General features: G+C 53.0%; 1 protein-coding gene across 2 annotated transcripts; it reads left to right on the top strand.

Annotated features, from left to right (window-relative positions):
* The first annotated feature begins 15,275 nt into the window (after positions 1-15,275).
* On the top strand, positions 15,276-20,463 carry LOC100279902 (Protein binding protein). Of its 2 annotated transcripts, none has more exons than XR_004851784.1 (8): positions 15,276-16,084; positions 17,477-17,931; positions 18,339-18,474; positions 18,559-18,630; positions 18,710-18,778; positions 18,874-19,851; positions 19,992-20,063; positions 20,159-20,463. XR_004851784.1 is itself a non-coding variant. In NM_001361004.1 (8 exons), the coding sequence occupies exons 1-8, from the start codon at positions 15,426-15,428 to the stop codon at positions 20,199-20,201; spliced, it is 1,578 nt and encodes a 525-aa protein (NP_001347933.1). In that variant the 5' UTR covers positions 15,397-15,425; the 3' UTR covers positions 20,202-20,419. The 2 variants fall into 2 exon arrangements, 1 of the variants encoding a protein (NP_001347933.1); NM_001361004.1 differs by having other exon boundaries at positions 15,397-16,084; positions 18,874-18,945; positions 20,159-20,419.
* The last annotated feature ends 687 nt before the right edge of the window (positions 20,464-21,150 follow it).

Here is a 21,150-nt window from a genome sequence, read left to right on the forward strand (position 1 = left end):
TTCGCTCTTGTCGCTTGGCTTTTGCAATCGTGCTTTCTTCCTTCCCATTCTTATTCTCAAGTGACTTGTAATCAAAGCAAGAGACACCAAGTTGTGGTGGTCCTTGTGAGGGGTCTAAGTGACCCGTTTGATTAAGGAGAAAGCTCACTCGGTCTAGGTGACCGTTTGAGAGAGGGAAAGGGTTGAAAGAGACCTGGTCTTTGTGACCACCTCAACGGGGAGTAGGTTTGCAAGAACCGAACCTCGGTAAAACAAATCACCGTGTCACACTCTTCATTTGCTTGTGATTTGTTTTCACCCTCTCTTTCTGTCGGGTACCGTAATTAGGGGTACCCCCAACACTCCTAAAACACGGCTGGTAAACACCCTCAGCACAAACTGCAAAGATTGATGGGCACGGTTCAGGTCAAGACCTCGTCTACCAAGGGACGCAATCTCGCCTCGCTCGAGCCCGGCCTCGGGTGGGAACAGTAGTCCCGGACGAATTCACGCCTCGCTCGAGGGCCCCCTCAGATGGTGGGCGCACCCTCGGCTCACCCGAAGCCCAGCTCGGGCAGGCTTCGTCGAGAAGCAACCTTGGCCAAATCGACTTACCAACCGACCGTATCGCAGGCGCATTCAATGCGAAGATCGCCTGACAACTTATCCTGACACGCGCGTCTCAGTCGGCAAGGTCGAAGTGACCGCAGTCACTTTGCCCTTTCACTGACCGACCTGACAAGAAAACAACGCCGCTCGCCCCGCTCCGACTGTTGTGCCACTCACCGGGGTAAGACTGATAACAGCCGAGTTCAGCCTCGGGCGCAACAGGAAGCTCCGCCTAGCCCAACCTTGGGCATCAGCCTCGGGAGGATGTCTCCGCCTCGCCCGACCCCAGGGCTCGGCCTCAGCCTCGGCCTCGGGAGGAATCGCGTCCTCGCCCGACCCCGGCCTCGGCCTCAGGAGAAGTCTCTGCCTCGCCTGACCTTGGGCTCGGACCGACCGCGCCACAGGGAATACATCATTACCCTACCCCTAGCTAGCTCAGGCTACGAGGGACCAAGACCGGCGTCCCATCTGGCTCGCCCCGGTAACAGGTAATGATGGTTCCCCGCGTGCATCCATGACGTCGGTGGTTCTCAGCCCCTTACGGAAGCAAGGAGACGTCAGCAGGATCCCAGCCGCACTGCCAGCTGTGCTTCTACAGGGCTCAGGCACTTCTCCGACGGCCACGTTATCTTGTACACAGGGCTCAAGCACCTCTCCGACAGCCACGATGGCATGTACACAGGGCTCAGGCACTTCTCTACCGGACACGTTAGCGCATAGCTACACCCCCCATTGTACATCTGGACCCTCTCCTTGCATCTATAAAAGGGAGGTCCAGGGCCTTCCTGCGGGGGGTCGCGCGGGGGAACGAACAAATGAACAGGCTCACTCTCTCTCTCTCTCTCGCGACACTTGTAACCCCAACTACGAGCACCCCCGGTGCGAGATAATACAGGTCGTGTTTCCCCTTGTGTTCCATCTTGCGCCAACCCATCTGGGCAGGGGCACGCAACGATAAATTCACTGGTCGGCTCGGTTGAGGGTCCCCTGGGGTCCGAAACGCCGACAATTGGCGCGCCAGGTAGGGGCCTGCTGCGTGTTAACGAACGCCTTCCCGTTGAGTTTCAGATGGGTAGTCTTCAGCAACCTCTTCAGCCGGGGACGCTGCTCCGCTTCGGGAGTCTCGAGTTCATGTCCCTCGACGGCAGCTACGACATGGTACTCCTCCCCCCGCAGCGCAACAGCAACAACGACGGTCGTCAGCTCGCCCGGCGGCGGCGAACTCGACGGCGTCTTCCCCCCGTGGCGGAAGAGAAGCATCCGGGTTCGCCCGCCACCCTCCTCGCCGCAGGAGGAGGAGACGGGGCAACCATGGCCACGCAGGAGGCGGCACCTCATCGGCTGTTAGTCTAGAGCGAGTCGACGACGCCGGCACCCCAGCGGGGGACATGTCGGGTGTTGTCCTCGCACCTGAGACAACGACGGATGTCGTTTCCCCGCAACAAGCCAACCCCAAGCGGACTGATGACGCCAGCACTCTCGCGAAGGACTTGCTGGGCGTTAGCCTCGTACCTGAGATGATGGTGTAGTCCGTCCCCGACGCGACTTCCCCACCGTCCATCGACCAAGAGGTACTGTCCGTTTTCCATCCCGTGCCTTTTAGATTCAGCTTCGATCCACCAAGCGACCCCGCTTTGGTAAGCGCTTTCGTAAAGGCATATCCTAACCTTCCGGGGTACCATATGTGGTCGTCTTGGGATCGACTGACGGCCGTCTCAACCTATGGGCCCCCGGGTTTCGAGGAAGAAGACGACCCTGACTCCGGTTGGGATTTCTCCGGGCTCCGTGATCCCAGTGCCATGCGAGACTTCATGACCGCATGTGACTACTGCCTCTCTGGTTGCCCTGACGATGGCCACAACCTTGACGACGAGGGTTGTGGCCCAAGTCGCGAATGTTTCCACGTCGATCTGGGGGATCGCGGCGAAGGCAACCACCTCGGTATGCTGGAGGATGACGATCCCCCTAGGCCTGCTTCTCGCGTTGACATCCCGTGGGAGCTAGTTGTGGTCCCAGTCCCTGCGAGGGGTTAGGACACACAGCTCGAGCAAATCCGCGAGATGCAGGCCAAGCTCGACGAGGAAGCAGAGCAACTTGTGCAGCTCCGGCAAAACATCGAGCAGGAGTGGGCAGGCCGAGCACTCGCCAGAGAAGCGCGTCATCGGGCCCGGGACGTCCAACGTCGTATCGTTGACGATGCCAGGGCAAGGCTGCCCTCGACCTCCAGCGGGGTCGGCCAGAATCTAGCTGCAGCAGCGATGCTACTCCGAGCAATGCCGGAGCCATCCACCACCGAGGGGCGGCATATCCAGGGAGAATTCAAGAATCTCCTGGAGGATGCCGCGGTCCGACGGGCCGAAAGCTCTGCCTCCCGAAGGCAGGGGTGCCCCCGGAGCATCGCGCAACGACTTCCCGACTCATGCGGGAGGCCTCGGTCCGCACCGGTCGCACACAGGACGGGACGCCTGCAGCCCCGGATCGCCTCGACAACGAGCAACACCATCGCGACCGTCGAGCCTGCCTCGACGAGAGGGTGCGCCGAGGCTACCACCCCAGGCGCGGAGGACGCTATAACAGTGAGGAGGATCGGAGCCCCTCGCCCGAACCACCAGGTCCGCGAGCCTTCAGTCGGGCCATACGACGGGCGCCGTTCCCGGCTCGGTTCCGGGCCCCGACTACCATCACCAAGTACTCGGAGGAGACGAGGCCGGAGTTGTGGCTTGCGGACTACTGGCTGGCATGCCAGCTGGGAGGGACGGACGACGACAACCTAATCATCCGCAACCTCCCTCTCTTCCTCTCCGACGCTGCCCGGGCCTGGCTAGAGCATCTGCCTCCCGCGCAGATATCCAACTGGGACGACCTGGTCAAGGCCTTCGCGGGAAACTTCCATGGTACGTATGTGCGCCCTGGGAACTCATGGGATCTCAGAAGCTGCCGCCAGCAGCCAGGGGAATCCCTGCGAGAGTACATCCGACGGTTTTCAAAGCAGCGCACCGAGCTGCCCAACATCACCGACTCGGACGTCATTGGGGCGTTCCTTGCCGGCACCACGTGTCGAGACCTGGTGAGCAAACTAGGGCGCAAGACTCCCACCAAGGCGAGCGAATTGATGGACATCGCCACCAAGTTCGCCTCTGGTCAGGAGGCGGTCGAAGCCATCTTCCGGAAGGACAAGCAGCCTCAGGGACAGCAGCAGGAAGACGTCCCCAAGGCGTCCACCCAGCGTGGCACGAAGAAGAAGGCCAAGAAGAAGTCGCAAGCGAAGCGCGACGCCGCTGACGCAGATCTTGTCGCTGCTGCCGAGCACAGGAACCCTCGGAAGCCTCCCGGAGGGGCCAACCTGTTCGACAAGATGCTCCAGGAGTCGTGCCCCTATCACCAGGGTCCCGTCAAGCACACCCTTGAAGAATGTGTCATGCTCCGGCGCTACTTCCATAAGGTCGGGCCCCCGGTAGAAGGTGGCAAGGACCAAGGCAACAACAAGAAGGAGGGCGACAAAGAAGAGGAGTTCCCGGAGGTCCACGGCTACTTCATGATCTATGGTGGGCAAGTGGCGAACGCCTCGGCTCGGCACCGCAAGCAGGAGCGCCGGGAGGTCTGCTCAGTGAAGGTGGCGGCGCCAGTCTACCTAGACTGGTCCGACAAGCCCATCACCTTCGACCAAGGCGACCACCCCGACTGCGTGCCGAGCCCAGGAAGGTACCCGCTCGTTGTCGACCCTATCATCGGCAACACTAGACTCACCAAGGTCCTCTTGGACGGAGGCAGCAGCCTCAACATCATCTACGCCGAGACCCTCGGGCTCTTGGGGATCGATCTGTCCACGATCCGGGCCGGTGCGGTGCCCTTTCACGGGATCGTCCCCGGAAAGCGTGTCCTGCCCCTTGGACAACTCGATTTGCCCGTCTGCTTCGGAACTCCCTCCAACTTCCAAAAGGAAACCCTCATGTTCGAGGTGGTTGGGTTCCGAGGGACCTACCACGCGGTGCTGGGGAGACCGTGCTACGCCAAGTTCATGGCCGTCCCCAACTACACATACCTCAAGCTCAAGATGCCAGGCCCCAACGGGGTCATCACCGTCGAATCCACGTACCGACACACGTACGAATACGACGTGGAGTGCGTGGAGTACGCTGAGGCCCTCGCCGAGTCCGAGGCCCTCATCGCCGACCTAGAGTGCCTCTCCAAGGAGGTGCCTGATGTGAAGCGCCACGCCGGCAACTTCGAACCAGCTGAGGCGGTTAAGTCCGTCCCTCTCGACCCCAGCAACGACGCCGACAAGAAAGTCCGGATCGGCTTCGAGCTCGACCCCAAATAGGAAGCAGTGCTCGTCGACTTTCTCCGCGCGAACGCCGAAGTTTTTGCGTGGAGTCCCTCGGACATGCCCGGCATACCGAGGGATGTCGCCGAGCACTCACTGGACATCCGAGTCGATGCCCGACCCGTGAAGCAGCCTCTGCGCCGTTTCGACGAAGAAAAGCGTAGAGTCATAGGCGAGGAGATCCACAAGCTGATGGCCGCAGGGTTCATCAAAGAGGTATTCCATCCCGAATGGTTAGCTAACCCTGTGCTTGTGAAAAAGAAAGGTGGGAAATGGAGGATGTGCGTCGACTACACCGGGTTGAATAAAGCATGTCCGAAGGTTCCCTACCCTCTGCCTCGCATCGATCAAATTGTGGACTCCACTGCTGGGTGCGAAACCCTGTCATTCCTCGACGCCTATTCAGGTTATCACCAAATCAAGATGAAAGAGTGCGACCAGCTCGCGACTTCTTTCATCACACCTTTTGGCATGTACTGTTATACTACTGTGCCATTTGGCTTGAGGAATGCAGGTGCGACATACCAAAGGTGCATGAACCACGTGTTCGGGGAGCACATCGGCCGAACGGTCGAGGCTTACGTCGATGACATCGTTGTCAAGATGATGAAAGCCTCCGACCTCCTCTCCGACCTTGAAACAACATTCAAGTGTCTGAGAGCGAAGGGTGTGAAGCTCAATCCCGAGAAGTGTGTCTTCGGAGTCCCCCGAGGCATGCTCCTGGGGTTCATCGTCTCCGAGCGGGGCATAGAGGCCAACCCGGAGAAAATCGCGGCCATCACCAACATGGGGCCTATCAAAGATTTGAAAGGAGTACAAAGGGTCATGGGATGCCTTGCGGCTCTGAGCCGCTTCATCTCGCGCCTCGGCGAGAAAGGATTACCCTTGTACCGCCTCTTAAGGAAGGTCGAGCGCTTCACTTGGACCCTCGAGGCCGAGGAAGCCCTCGGAAACTTAAAGGCACTCCTTAAAAATGCGCCCATCTTGGTGCCCCCCGCTGCGGGAGAAGCCCTCTTGATATACGTAGCTGCAACCACTCAGGTGGACAGCGCCGCGATCGTAGTCGAGAGACGAGAAGAAGGGCATGCACTGCTCGTCCAGAGGCCGGTCTACTTCATCAGTGAGGTGTTATCCGAGACCAAGATCCGCTACCCACAAATCCAGAAGCTACTGTACGCAGTAATTCTGACGCGGCGAAAATTGCGACACTACTTCGAGTCTCATCCGGTGACTGTGGTGTCATCCTTCCCCCTGGGGGAGATCATCCAGTGCTGAGAGGCCTCGGGTAGGATAGCAAAGTGGGCAGTGGAACTCATGGGCGAGACAATCTCGTTCGCTCCTCGGAAGGCCATAAAATCCCAAGTCTTGGCGGACTTCATGGCTAAATGGGTCGACACCCAATTGCCGACAGCCCCAATCCAACCCGAACTTTGGACCATGTACTTCGATGGGTCGCTCATGAAAACAGGAGCAGGTGCGGGCCTGCTCTTCATCTCACCCCTCGGGAAACATGTGCGCTACGTGCTGCGCCTCCATTTTCCAGCATCAAACAATGTGGCCGAGTATGAGGCTTTGGTTAACGGGCTGCGCATCGCGTCGAGTTAGGGGTTCGGCGCCTCGATGCTCGTGGCGACTCGTAGCTTGTCATCGACCAAGTCATGAAGAACTCCCACTGTCGCGATCGAAAAATGGAGGCCTACTGCGACGAAGTTCGGCGCCTGGAAGACAAGTTCTACGGGCTGGAGCTCAACCATATCGCTCGATGGTACAACGAGACTGTGGATGAGCTGGCGAAAATAGCCTCGGGGCGGACGACGGTTCCCACGAACGTCTTCTCCAGGGACATACATCAACCCTCCGTCAAGATCGACGACACACCCGAGCCCGAGGAGGCCTCGGCCCAGCCCGAGGTACCCTCGGCCACCGAGGGTGAGGCCCTGCGCGTCGAGGGAGAGCGGAATGGGGTCACGCCAAACCCGAACTGGCAGGCCCCGTACCTGGAATATCTCCTCCATGGAGAGCTGTCCCTCGACAAGGCTGAAGCTCGGTGACTGGCTCGGCGCACCAAGTTGTTCGTTTTACTGGGTGATGAAAAGGAGCTCTACCACCGCAGCCCCTCGGGCATTCTCCAACGATGCATATCCGTCGCCCAAGGACAGGAGCTGTTGCAAGAAATACACTCGGGGGCTTGCGGTCACCATGCAGCACCTCGAGCCCTCGTGGGGAACGCCTTCTGACAAGGTTTCTACTGGCCGACCGCGGTGGCCGATGCCACTAGGATTGTACGCTCCTGCCAAGGGTGTCAATTCTACGCAAGACAGACGCACATGCCCGCTCAGGCCCTGCAGACAATAACCATCACCTGGTCGTTTGCGTTGTGGGGTCTGGACCTCGTTGGTCCCTTGCAGAAGGCACCCGGGGGCTTCTCGCACCTGCTGGTCGCCATCGACAAATTCTCCAAGTGGATCGAGGTCCGACCCCTAACCAGCATCAGGTCCGAGCAGGCAGTGGCGTTCTTCACAAACATCATCCATCGCTTTGGGGTCCCAAACTCCATCATCACCGACAATGGCACGCAGTTCACTGGGAAGAAGTTCCTGGACTTCTGCGAGGACCACCACATCCATGTGGACTGGGCCGTCGTAGCTCACCCCATGACGAATGGGCAGGTGGAGCGTGCCAATGGTATGATCCTGCAGGGACTTAAACTGAGGATCTACAACGACCTCAACAAGTTTGGCAAGCGGTGGATGAAAGAGCTACCCTCGGTGGTCTGGAGTCTGAGGACGACGCCGAGCCGAGCCACGGGTTTCTCGCCGTTCTTTCTAGTCTATGGGGCCGAGGCCGTCCTACCCACGGACTTAGAATACGGTTCCCCGAGGACAAAGGCATACGATGACCGAAGCAACCAGACCAGCCGAGAAGACTCACTGGACCAGCTCGAAGAGGCTCGGGGCGTGGCCTTACTACACTCGGCACGGTATCAGCAGTCTCTACGACGCTACCACGCCCGAAGGGTTCGGCCCCGAGGCTTCCAGGTGGGAGACCTAGTACTTCGGCTACGACAAGACGCCCGAGGACGCCACAAGCTTACTCCTCCCTGGGAAGGGTCGTTCATCATCGCCAAGATTTTGAAGCCCGGGACATACAAGCTGGCCAACGATTAAGGCAAGGTCTACAGCAACGCTTGGAACATCCAACAGCTACGTTGCTTCTACCCTTAAGATGTTTCAAGTCGTTCATATACCTCGTTTTCTTTACATGCATAAATAAAGTCTAACCGTCAAGGAAGGATCAGCCTTGCCTCGGCAAAGCCCGACCCTCCCTCGGGGGCTAGAAGGGGGGAACCCCCTCTGTGTCAAAATTTTCCTCGGAAAAGTTTTCTACCAAAGGAAAAGTTTTCCACCAAAACGACTTTCGACTATATCGATAACAGAACCCTAAAAACGAGTGAGAGAACACGTAAGCGGCAAGGCCGACCGAGCCGAGGGACTCCTACGCCTCCGGGATACGGATACCTCACTCATCACCTTCCGCGAAAAGTGACTCACGCTCGGATAAGCGGTTCTGTTATCGAACAAGTCCTAAACGCTCGGGTAGAAAACGACTTTCATGCTTTCGACTATATCGATAGCAGGGTCCTAAAAACGACAAGAGTACACGTAAGCGGCAAGGCCGACCGAGCCGAGGGACTCCTACGCCTCCGGGATACGGATACCTCACTCATCACCTTCCGCGAAAAGTAACTCACGCTCGGATAAGCGATTCTGCTACCGAACAAGTCCTAACGCTCGAGTAGAAATGACTTTCGTGCCTTCTCGACTATATCGATAACAGAATCCTGCAAACGAGTGAGAGTGCACGTAAGAGGCAAGGCCAACCGAGCCGAGGGACTCCTACGCCTCCGGGATATGGATACCTCACTCATCACCTTCCGTGAAAAGTAACTCTCACTCAGATAAGTGGTTCTGCTACCGACGAACAAGTCCTGATACTCGAAACAAGAGGAAAGGAAACACAGCTTTATAATACGACGATAAAAGTGTTTAGGCCTCAGTGGCCGCGAAAAACATACGCATACTACAGACAAATTGTTCCTACAGGTTCAGACATTGGCAGGGGGAGCAGCAGCACCCTCGGCGACGTTTCCACCCTCGGCGGAACCTGGCCCAGCCTCGGACGGCGATACGGGCGGAAGGATCTCCACCCCAAGGGAGGACGCTAGCACCACGCTTGGGCCCTCACGGCCAGGCTCTCCGCAAGGGTCTCAGCCCGAGCGGACGCCTCGGCTGCCCGCTCCGTAGCCTCAGCCAACTGTCCCCCGAGGAACTCAGCCCGGCTCATGGCCTCGGCAGCGTGACTCCGGGGTTGGTCCTGCTCGCGGATGACCTGGCCAAGCTCCAGCCGTCGCTGCTGCACTTCCTCGGCCTGGGAAGTCGCCTGCTCCCTGACCGACGAAGCCTCTTTTCGAGCCGACTCCGCCTCTGTCCACGCCGACACCACTGCCTCCGGCTTCAGCTCATCACAAGAGCGGCCAAAGGTCCTAAAACTGAGCGAGAGAAGCCTTAAGCGGTAAGGTCGACCGAGCTGAGGGACTCCTACGCCTCCGGGATATGGATACCTCACTCGTCACCTTCCGCGCAAGGCAACTCACGCTCGGTTAAGTGGTTCCGCTAGCCGACAGGCAAGTCCTAGTGCTCGAAATGAGGAAGAAACACGGCTTCACGCTCAAATACCCAAATGTTCAGGCATCAGCAGCCACAAAGAACAAACACCCATACTCAGGGTACCATTACAAACGGGACTCCGGTTCCACTCCCGCGGGTATGAACAACCTCCACACCAGAGGGTCTGCGGGATAACAAACTCCAGGTGGCTCGCCGACGACCGCTCCACCGGCAGCGACAACGACCTCTGCCTCGGGCGGCTAAACAGCAGCAGCGATGACCTCAGGGCAGACGCTGCTGTGAAAAGGCCCTCGCCCACGTCCCCACACGAGGAGCGAGGACAAGCCATCAAAGCCAAAGAGCCGGAGGTACGACCGTAGGTGGCGCCGACGGTCTCGTCGGCGGAGACAACCTCCTCTGGCTACCACCACCTCAGCACCGACGACAGCGGCCACCTGCCCACCAACACCGCACCAGCAAATGGCAGTCGCCCCAGCCTGCACCGGCAAATCCCCACTCACGTCCTCCCAGACGGGCCGGCGCCGACCTCCGCGCGGAGGCGTCGTGCCGGAGTGAGGACAAGACAATCCAAGAACACGAACGCCGCCCATGCGACGTACGACGTCTTGTACGGTCCCCCGGTGCGCATGGCGCGACAGCCGCCGGTGCGGTGGACGGACAGCAACGCCCGGACCAAGCGGCAGGAGGCGGCGTCGGAGGCCGCGCCAGAGCCAGCTGAGCCAGCAAGCCAGGCACGCTGCAGCTGACGACGCTTGCGGTCGATCGGTCCAGCGTTGTCGAAGTTCACCCCCTCCGCAAGGCCGGTGAGCGCCCTCTCCCCTGAATGCTGAAGGAAGAAGCGGCTTGCCGGCCCATGCGGGAGGTGGAACCCCGGCTCAGCTCGCCCTCCACCACAGCGAGGATGATGAACATCCTTGAAGCTGAGGGCGGGGCAGAGGCCGCAGCCCGGCTTGCTTCTCCCCACCACAAGGCCTACGGTCATCATCCTGGGTGACCGCCGGCGGGGGACTGCAGCCGGGCTGCCTGATGAAAATCCTTGAAGCCAAGCGATGTCTGAAGAGCGCCAACCCCCGCGGGGTCGCGCTCCTCCAACAGCAGCAAGACGAAGGCAACGTGGGTGCACCCCATCCGGGGGCTCGGAAGGTGGAAGGGCGCAATGCATGAGGGGAGTGCGGAGGCATGTCTACTGCTCGGGGGATCGATCCCTTTTTAAAGGCGGCTCTCCCCACTCGCATTCCAAGCATCACGGGTAAAGTCTCCACCGACGAGCTCCAGGTTTCCCACCCTCCGACGCAGGGGTTGGGTCCCACATGTCATGCGAGCTGACCGGAAACAGAAGAAGCCAAACCGCTGCATGCGAAGCATGTAACCGCCCCGCGGTTATAAGCGTTCCTCCATCCTCGCCGAAACCAGTGGGCGAAAGGGCGGACCGCTATGCAAGAGGCGTGCAACCGCACCACGGTTGTGCACCCTTTCGGCTTCATCGCATCCGGTGGGTCAGCGCGAAGGCCCAGGCCCGCATGTCATGCAACTGGTGCGACGGTTACTGCGTGCAAAGAAACCGCACCGCCACTTGCGCTAATGCCGCGTCTTCTTGACTGCGGAACCAGTGCCGCGACTCGAGGCAGCCCTGCGCATGACCCAACAGTACCAATTGAGTGCAACGATCACGGGTCAGTCAGCCGCGGGAGGAGGCGCGGCGGTTGATATGGCCAAAAGTGGGCCGGCAGTAATTGCAGCAGCAGACGGGCGGAAGCAGCGGTCAAATCGCCTGTAGGCTCGCGTCCCCTCCTGAAGTGGCAGGAGAGCCCTCTCCCACGGCATGAAGACGACACGCCCGTGTTCCGTTCCTCGAACGACTCGCGCACGCGCAACGGCCGCCCCACGAATCAACCGTCCCGTCGCATTAACTCCTCGGCAGGGCAAGCGACACCTTTGGCAGGCGAAGCGGGCGTCGTTTCACCTCCGCCATGACGACCACGTCAAAAAAGGTGCGCCACACTATTTAAATTCATATCCTTTTCCTCTTCCTCTTTCTCTCTCTTGCTACAGGGACCGGGAAAGGGGACATGTCGAAAAGGATCCTTCTCAGCGAAGGAAACGGGCCCCCGAGCCCTCCTACTGATCAGGGGTTTGAAGGCTGGCCCCTCGGAAGGGTTCGACAGCCGCCCCAGAGCACTCGGGCTCTGAGCCCATTACTGATCAGGGGTTCGAAGGCTGGCCCCTCGGAAGGGTTCGACAGCCGCCCCAGAGCACCAGCGCTCCGCGCCCATTACTGATCAGGGGTTCGAAGGCTGGCCCCTCGGAAGGGTTCGACAGCCACCCCAGAGCACGCAGAGTGAGGGATGACTCTGGGTACGTCCGTTACATGGCCGAGGGTTGGGCTACGCTCCCGAGGTACCCTAGGACATTTCCGAGACCAGCAGGAGCGATTTTGTAAAGGAATCCCACCAGAGGGAGGCATCGAGCCCTCGGACCCTATCGAATGGGCCCGGGTCCGGCAAATCACCTGCAGGTACTTTTGGAGTGCGCCTCTGGGCCACTAGCCGACCCTTATCGAACGGGGCACAGGCGTCCACTCGGATCACCCGTTAGCAACTCACCGGAAACACCATGTTCGGCGCCCTCCGAGGGCAACATGGCACTTCCCCCCCCCCTTCCTCCTTGCAGAAAGGCGACAAAGGGGCGTATAACAAAAGTCGATACGGTCCTTGATCGTCCTCTCGCTCCGTGCAGAGGCTCGGGGGCTGCTCTCGCACCAGGCTACAGCCAAACTGTTGACAGCGTCAACAAACCAGCTTAAAAACTCGGCGCCTGACCATGCACCCGGGCTGCGGCCAGGCCGCATGAGGGAACAACAAAGCCGACCGAGGCATCACAAAAAGCATTAAGACCTCAGAGGAGTCAAACCACTCCTCCGAGGCCTCGGGGGCTACACCCGGCGGGTGCGCTCGCGCGCACCCACCGAAACAAAGGATAACCGAGAAAGGCCGGTCCCCTCACAAAAAATGCGGCAAAGCCTCCAAGCGAGTACCAACACTCCCTTCGAGGCTCGGGGGCTACTGTCGGGTACCATAATTAGGGGTACCCCCAACACTCCTAAAACACGACTGGTAAACACCCTCAGCACAAACTGCAAAGACTGATGGGCACGGTTCAGGTCAAGACCTCGTCTACCAAGGGACGCAATCTCGCCTCGCCCGAGCCCGGCCTCGGGCGGGAACAGTAGTCCCGGACGAATTCACGCCTCACCCGAGGGCCTCCTCAGGCGGTGGGTGCACCCTCGGCTCGCTCAAAGCCCAGCTCGGGCAGGCTTCATCGAGAAGCAACCTTGGCCAAATCGCCTTACCAACCGACCGTATCGCAGACGCATTCAAAGCGAAGATCGCCTGACACCTTATCCTGACACGCACGTCTCAGTCGGCAAGGTCGAAGTGACCGCAGTCACTTCGCCCTTTCACTGATCGACCTGACAGGAAAACAGCGTCGCTCGCCCCGCTCCGACTGTTGTGCCACCCACCGGGGTAAGACCGACAACAGCCGAGTTCAGCCTCGGGCGCAACAGGAAGCTCCGCCTCGCCCGACCATGGGCATCGGCCTCGGGAGGAGGTCTTCGCCTCAGCCGACCCCAGAGCTCGGCCTCAGCCTCGACCTCGGGAGGAATCGCATCCTCGCTCGACCCCGGCCTCGGCCTCAGGAGAAGTCTCCGCCTCGCCCGACCTTGGGCTCGGACCGACCGCGCCACAAGGAATACATCATTACCCTACCCCTAGCTAGCTCAGGCTACGAGGGAACAAGACCGGCGTCCCATCTGGCTCGCCCCGGTAATAGGTAATGATGGTTCCCCACGTGCGTCCATGACGTCGGTGGTTCTCAGCCCCTTACGGAAGCAAGGAGACGTCAGCAGGATCCCAGCCGCACTACTAGCTGTGCTTCTACAGGGCTCAGGCACTTCTCCGACGGCCACGTTATCGCGTACACAGGGCTCAAGCACCTCTCCGACAGCCACGTTGGCATGTACAAGGGCTCAGGCACTTCTCTGCCGGACACGTTAGCGCATAACTACACCCCCCATTGTACATCTGTACCCTCTCCTTGCATCTATAAAAGGGAGGTCCATGGCCTTCCTGCGGGGGGTCGCGCGGGGGAACGAGCAAACGAACAGGCTCACTCTCTCTCTCTCTCTCTCTCTCTCTCTCTCTCTCTCTCTCGACGCTTGTAACCCCTACTACGAGCACCCCCGGTGCGAGATAATACAAGCCGTGTTTCCCATTGTGTTTCATCTTGCGCCAACCCATCTGGGCAGGGGCATGCAACGATAAATTCACTGGTCAGCTCGGTTGAGGGTCCCCCGGGGTCCGAAACGCCAACACTTTCGGACTCGCTTTTATTTCTAACGCTAACCCCGGCTTGTAGTTGTGTTTAAAATTTATAAATTTCAGATTTGCCTATTCACCCCCCTCTAGGCGACTTTCACATATGAATTGAGGGGGATTGAGAGAGTTTTAATTCCTAGTAAGTCAAAATCTCTCCCAATCCATATCAATCCCCTCTAATCCATATGGATTGAAATAACCAAATAGGCCCTTAGAGAATTAATCTCTTACAACCGAATAAGGACTTAGGGGATGTTTGAATGCACTAGAGTTAATAGTTATTTAGCTAGCTAAAAAATTACTAGTCAAATTAGCTAGATAACAAGTACCTATCTCACTATTAGATAATTTGTTAAAAATAGCTAATAGCTCAGCTGTTAGCTATATTGTTTGGATGTTTTCAGCTAATTTAGTAGCTAATTATTAGCTCTAAAAACCCTCTTAGAATAAATTATATAAACAACTTAGGCCTTGTTTTGTTTGAGGGACTAAAAAATAGTCTCTTCATTTTAGTCTCATTTAGTTCCTAAATTGCCAAACGGTGGGACTAAAACATGAACTAAATTGTTTTAGTCTCTAGTCCCTCAAGGGGTGACTAAAAGTGACTAAACCATATAAATTCCACCTTTTGTCCCTGCTTTATTTCAGTTGCAATAGTAGCGCGAGAATGTTAAATGGTATTTTGGTCTTCTTATGATTCATTTAACGTGTTTTGAATACTTTTAGTCTCTAAAACCAAACAGGTTAGGGACTAAACTTTACGAGGTGTTTGGTTTGATGAATAATTGCATCCAAAATGAGATGGTGCATCATTGGTCCATTCCTCAAATTTGATGGGATAATCCTATTCCTTAAATTAGTACTAACTAACTATTAGTACTAACGATGATGGATAAAATCATTTTATTACACAAACTAAATAAAAAAAAAGAGGAGTGAAAAAATGATGGACTTGCTCAATCCTTAAACCAAACACGCTATTAATCTTTTAACTAAACTTTAGTTTTTGTACTAAAGGAACCAAATGTGGGCTTATTTGTTTTATTAGAAATAAACTATTTAAGTTTTTTATTGGACATTCACGGGTGAAAATCAAAATCTAAAACTGAATCCGATAAGTTTTTGGTTTGTGGACCCAAAAAGTCGGGGTCCCGAACACTAAAACCGTAAGGAAAAAAATCAAATTCAAATAAAAACCTGCTGAACCCGATATCCGAAATTCAGAGAAGTCCGACCCGAAACCGCCCCCACTGCCGTGCCGTCCCTATACGGAGCCGCCGGGACTCGCATTGCAACTTGAGGACTAACGTACGACCGCGTCCGCTTTCCCCGCTGGGTGCCGAGTCAACGACTCCGCTGCCACCCTACCTGCATACGGCTCCGCAACCAGAAAACACCCGAGTTCCTTCCATTCCCACCCAAAAATCTAGCCAAAAAAGCCCAACCAAAATGCTGCCTGCCCGCCCCCTCCTCGTGGCCGCCGCCGTCTTCCTCCTCCTCCTCCCCGTTCACGTCGCCATCGTCGCCGCACAGGGGTTTCGCGGCTTCTCTTACCTCCTAAACTGTGGCGCGGCGTCCCCCACCACCGACAGCCGCGGCCTCCGCTGGGATCCCGATGGCGACTATGTCTCTGCCGGTACCCCCGGCGTGGTCTCGCTCTCGGGCCTCATCAACCCCACGCTTGCCACCCTTCGCACCTTCCCGCTCCGCTACGGGGCCAAGTTCTGCTACGAGCTCCCCGTGGATCGGAACCGCCGCTACCTCATCCGCCCCACATTCTTCTACGGCGCGCTCTTCGCCTCCTCCTCTGCACCGCCGCCGCCCGTCTTCGACCTGATCGTGGACGGTACCTTCTGGACCGCCGTCAACACCACCGATGACGCGCTGGCCGGCGCCGCGTCGTCCTACGAGGGCGTGTTCCCTGCGAGTGGCAGGAACATGAGCTTCTGTCTCGGGGTGAACCCGGACTATACCGACGCCAGGCCATTCATTTCCGCGCTGCAGGTGATCCAGCTCGACGATTCCGTGTACAACGCAACTGATTTCCCGACCAGCGCGATGGGCCTCATTGCTCGCACCAAGTTTGGCTCCACTGGCGGCATCGAGAGGTGAGTGGCCGGCCTGTCTTGCCTTACTTCAAGTGCTCCTTTGTGGCTCAGTGGAATTGTTGAATTGGGTTTCTCAAATTTAGTGACTGTAGTCAACAGGACTATGGTAAAGCTGTAACCGACAGCAAATTTATTGTGCACCTAAACACCTAATACTAAGGTTTTAGCCTTAGTAGAGTTTAATTTACATCATCTGTTGAAAACATTTATTGGGTAAGCATAGGTCAATCGGACTGCCTTTGTTCTTTCAGAACTTCTAAGGCTATCCGCACTCATCCTACTCTAAATTTCTACTCTAAAAAGAATATTTTGTCCTAGTCATCAACATTTTAAAATACAGTAGCCAAACTCCCGCATCCATAACTACTCTATATCTCAACCCTATACAAACCACCACATTTTTTATCAATATTTTTTTCACTTCGCTACACCAAATTTGCTGCCTCGCACGTGTGGAGCAGGCGCGTGCACTGTCGTTGACGGATAGGAGAGAGATTTGGAGTAGAAAAAGTACAGACTCTGAAAATGCCGTTTCCAGTGCTCTCTCCAAGTTTACAGTTGCCGGTGAAGTAGCTTGCTGCAGCAAATTTTTACTGTATACCGAACTCTATATCGATAGAGTAGGGGATACAGCTAGTCACTGCGGACAGCCTAATGCTGATGTGTGATGTGCTCCCACATAATTGAATTCTTCTGTGTGAGATCATCTGGGTGTGTTTGGGAACACAATATTTCCCTAGTCCCAAGACAATACTGTGATATTTGAGCATACCATGGTATTTTAGACTAAAAAGTGTTTGGGAGTACATCAAAAACTCCGTACTTTAAATCATGGTTTTACTATAGTATTTTTGGGGTCTAAAAAACTTTGGTCTAGACCAAAGTTTTCCGTTGGCGCTTGGCTGCAGTCTCTCTTTCCCGTTTCCTACGCTGCAACCAAAATATTGTGTCTCCAAACAGGTATTGGATTGAATTGATGTAAAATATACTATAGTAGTATCATGGCATTCGGAAAACTGTGATATTATAAACCGTGGTTTTAAAAAAACAGTGTTCTCAAACAGGCCCTGGGATGTATCATAGAGATATGCTATGCGTAGGCTTTCTTTTGTATAAGTTGATAGATATTACTTTGAGGAGAGATCCTCTGTTTCACTTGTTTATTTTCTTAAACTGTTTCACCTTTTAAGATCTATGGTCATGGGTCATGGCGCACCATACTCATAGAGCTTATGTGGAATTATTATGGCCAAAAAATATAAAAAAGATGGAATTTGTGACATAGGATTGATTAAGAGTGCAAATACTATGTCTGTTTATTAATTGCCTGAATGTGTATGAACCATGGGATTTTTATGGAGTTCTGACTCGATTCCTTGTGTTTAATGTTAGGTACCCTAATGACAGTTTTGATCGCTATTGGCAGCCATTTCCAGACGACAAGCATGCTGTCAGTAGCACCCAAAATGTTACATCAGCCGACTTCTGGAATCTTCCCCCTCCTGATGTGTTTAACACAGCTTTCATAGCAGAACAAGATGCACCGCTTGTGTTACAATGGCCTCCAGTGCCTCTCCAAAATGATAGCTATTATGTCGCCCTCTACTTTGCTGATACATTGCCTGATAATTCAAGGACCTTTGACGTGTATATAAATGATTACCTCTTTTTCAAAGATCTAAATGTCACATCAGCTGGTCTTTCTGTCTTTGCAACACAATGGATTCTCTCAGGCTTGACCACAATTATATTGAAATCTGCTTCTCCTTCTGCTCTTCCTCCACTTATTAATGCTGGCGAGGTTTTTGGGCTTTTTCCTGTTGGAAGATTGACATATGCACGGGATGGTATAGCAGTTGCTACACTTATCGCCTCTTATCATTTTTTCCTTTTGTAGAAATTTCCTGGCTAATGTAATATGATGCAAATTAAGTTCATAATCCCTTGCCAAGTTGCCATGTTATGAGTCACCGGATACTCTTGTATGGCTAGCACAACAGTGGCATCACCATCAATAGCACAACAGTGGCATCACCATCAATGTGATTCTTTGAGGTGTAATGCATTATGTTTCATTAACACCACCTAGTTGTCAAATAGTTCCTGTACTTTATTGGTGCACACATCTTTTACGGAGTCACATGGAATCCAAAATATCATTGCAGGAAAATAAATCTGTACTGCATATAACATTCTGCATACATTGTCTTGCATTATGTATAGTCAATTAATTATTTCTAGGATGCTTTTGCAGTACTTGCCCTGGAGAGTATAAAGAAAAGCCTTCAAAATATACCTGAAGATTGGAATGGAGATCCATGCATGCCTTCAGGATATTCTTGGACCGGAGTTACATGTGATGAAGGATCAAAAATACGTGTCATCTCATTGTGAGTTAAACTCGTTCTGCTTCCATCTGTGTAGCATGGTTCTTCCCCCCTTTGCAGTGACATTATTGCATTAATTTATAACAGGAACTTTTCAAGTATGAGTCTCTCTGGATTTCTTTCACCAGATATTGCCAAACTGACTGCTTTGACTGATATGTATGTTTTATTTAAAACAAGTAATTGAATTATTTAATAAAATAGCAACAACAAAAAATAACACTGTTACCATGAACAGATCTTTGGCACACAACATGCTCAGTGGGCCTATTCCGAATCTTAGCAACCTAAGAAATCTCCAACGACTGTAAGACCCTTAGCTACGTAATTTTCAAGGTCATCGACGAAGTTGTATGTGTGTCTGTACTCTGTACATTACTTAGAGGAGGGTTTATCTTGTAGGCACTTGCAAGAAAATCAGCTATCTGGATCGGTACCTGAGACATTGGGTACAATCAATACATTGCGTGAAATGTGAGTTAATTTCATCACTTTGTGCTTATAGCTTGTTATTCTCCTTTTCAATTTGACATGATTTTTTTCATGTTGAAACAAATTATCAGAACCAGCATAGAGTGTTCATGATCTTCAATTTAGTCGTGTTTTCATGCTTTGAATTGCTGCACATCTATTCTGACAAGTACATATGTCAATATGTGCCGCATGCTTGAAGAACACAAGAAGTTGACAGTAGATGTAAACTTGTGACATTAGTTAATGTTATATGATGTATTTTGGTCCTTACTTTGTATCAGTATGCATTTCAAGTTTATTATTATGCATATAGCGGAATGATATAACATATCTCTGCAAGTCCAATAGCATATATGATCTTACTAATGTGCTCCCTAATTCACAATATCTGTCCAATTTATTAGGATTTACTTCTTACAGTATCTCTCTGTTGGGAGTATGCCAATGGTTTGAGCAAGCCATTGAAAAGGAGACTAGCATGTTATAACATTTTTTCTGTTAGTTACTTCAATTCTCTTATCACCACTACAATTTTGAATGTGATCTATGTGCTAGCATTATAGCACACAAAATTCTTGGTGCAGACCGAATGTCTGTCCAGTACAGCTGCAGAACATCTGCAATGAAATACACTATCCTGTTAAAAGTGTAAGACATAAACTTGTCGGATACTACCTTAACCCCGCTTGAAAGTAGCCAAATTTGTTCGTAACTCTATCCATGAGTAATGCAATATGAGTTCCCAACACAAAAAATGAAAGTGTCCCAAGTACCAAGTCAATCATGGAGTTTGTGAAAAAGGCTGCCTGGCCCAGGAAGCGATCTCAGGCATCCAAATTTGGTTGCCTTCGGTCAGATCTTGTTGCCTCTCAGGGCTGTAAAGAAACAGGATTGCTGCCATGTTCAGTTAAGTGTAGAGTGCCTTTGAGATTGGTGTTATCTTTTCATGCACCTTGTAGTCTGGATGCCAATACTCCAGTCAACATATGCTTTTGAATTAATCTACAGTGATGCCACTTACCAGCTGTTTTTCCTTCATTACTCAGATTTTTACAATACAATAATTTAACTGGAACAGTTCCGGAGAACTTACTGAACAATACAGGATTGACATACACGTAAGTTCAGTGTCGCTGAGACTCAATTAGCGGTTGGTTTACATGTGTGTTAATTGCAACTATCTTGCTCATATTTCAATACTTCATTCACGCAGATTTCTGCCAGGGAATAGCTTCTCTCCAAAACCACCGCATTGAGAACCAGGCAGTTTGTACGACAAACTACTCTGTGTAACATGATTCAGATTTCAGAGGTAGCAGGAATGTTGTTGATTCTTCTAGGGTAGCTGTACATTTTTTTAACCATTCTGTGCATAAAGGGGAGATAGCAGTACAGTTATTCAAACCAATCAAGGAGGTTGGCAACATGGTGGCAAGATACATATATTGGTTTTGGTTAGCAATGTTTGGTTCCAGAGACTAAAGTTCAGTCAGTTCAAATCGAATGTTTGAATATCCATTATAAGTATTAAATATAATTTAATTATAAAACTAACTACATAGATGAATATTAAACGGCGGCGGGACAAATTTATTAAGTATAATTAATCCATGATTAGTAAATATTTACTGTAGCATCACATGGATAAATCATGGATTAGTTAGGTTTGACAGGTCTATCGTGTCGTTTAGTTCTTATATGTATAATTAGTTTTATGATCAGACTATATTTATTATTTCTAATTAGCTCCAAATATTTGATGTAACGGACTAAATTTTAGTTTGGGGATCGAAATAACCATGCATTAGACAAAAGGTTGTGACACAGTTGGAAGGTCAACACTGTTTACAGTTTACACTGGTTTGAGCTATGCTTGCAGAAGCTAAGCATGTATTTAGAATGACGTACTTTGTACATTAGTTGTTGGAACAGAAACGTTTCATAAAATGGAAATGGAAAGAGATTTCTTTGTACATTAGTTTGAAAACTTAAACCCTCTTTGGCTTGGAGATTGAGTGAGAAATTAGTTCATTTTCCTTCTATTCTGGAAATCTTGGAGAGGATTCAAGGGCTAGTTTGGTAACTCCATTTTTCAAGAATTAAGCTAATTTTCGGGGATGATGTAATTTTTTCTCAATTCCTAGCAATACTAAAGGAGATTTAAGTTTTGAAAGGGCTAGTTTGGGAACTCTATTTTCCTAAGGG

This window comes from Zea mays, chromosome 8 (genome assembly GCF_902167145.1).
Source record: "Zea mays cultivar B73 chromosome 8, Zm-B73-REFERENCE-NAM-5.0, whole genome shotgun sequence".
Taxonomy (NCBI): domain Eukaryota; kingdom Viridiplantae; phylum Streptophyta; class Magnoliopsida; order Poales; family Poaceae; genus Zea; species Zea mays.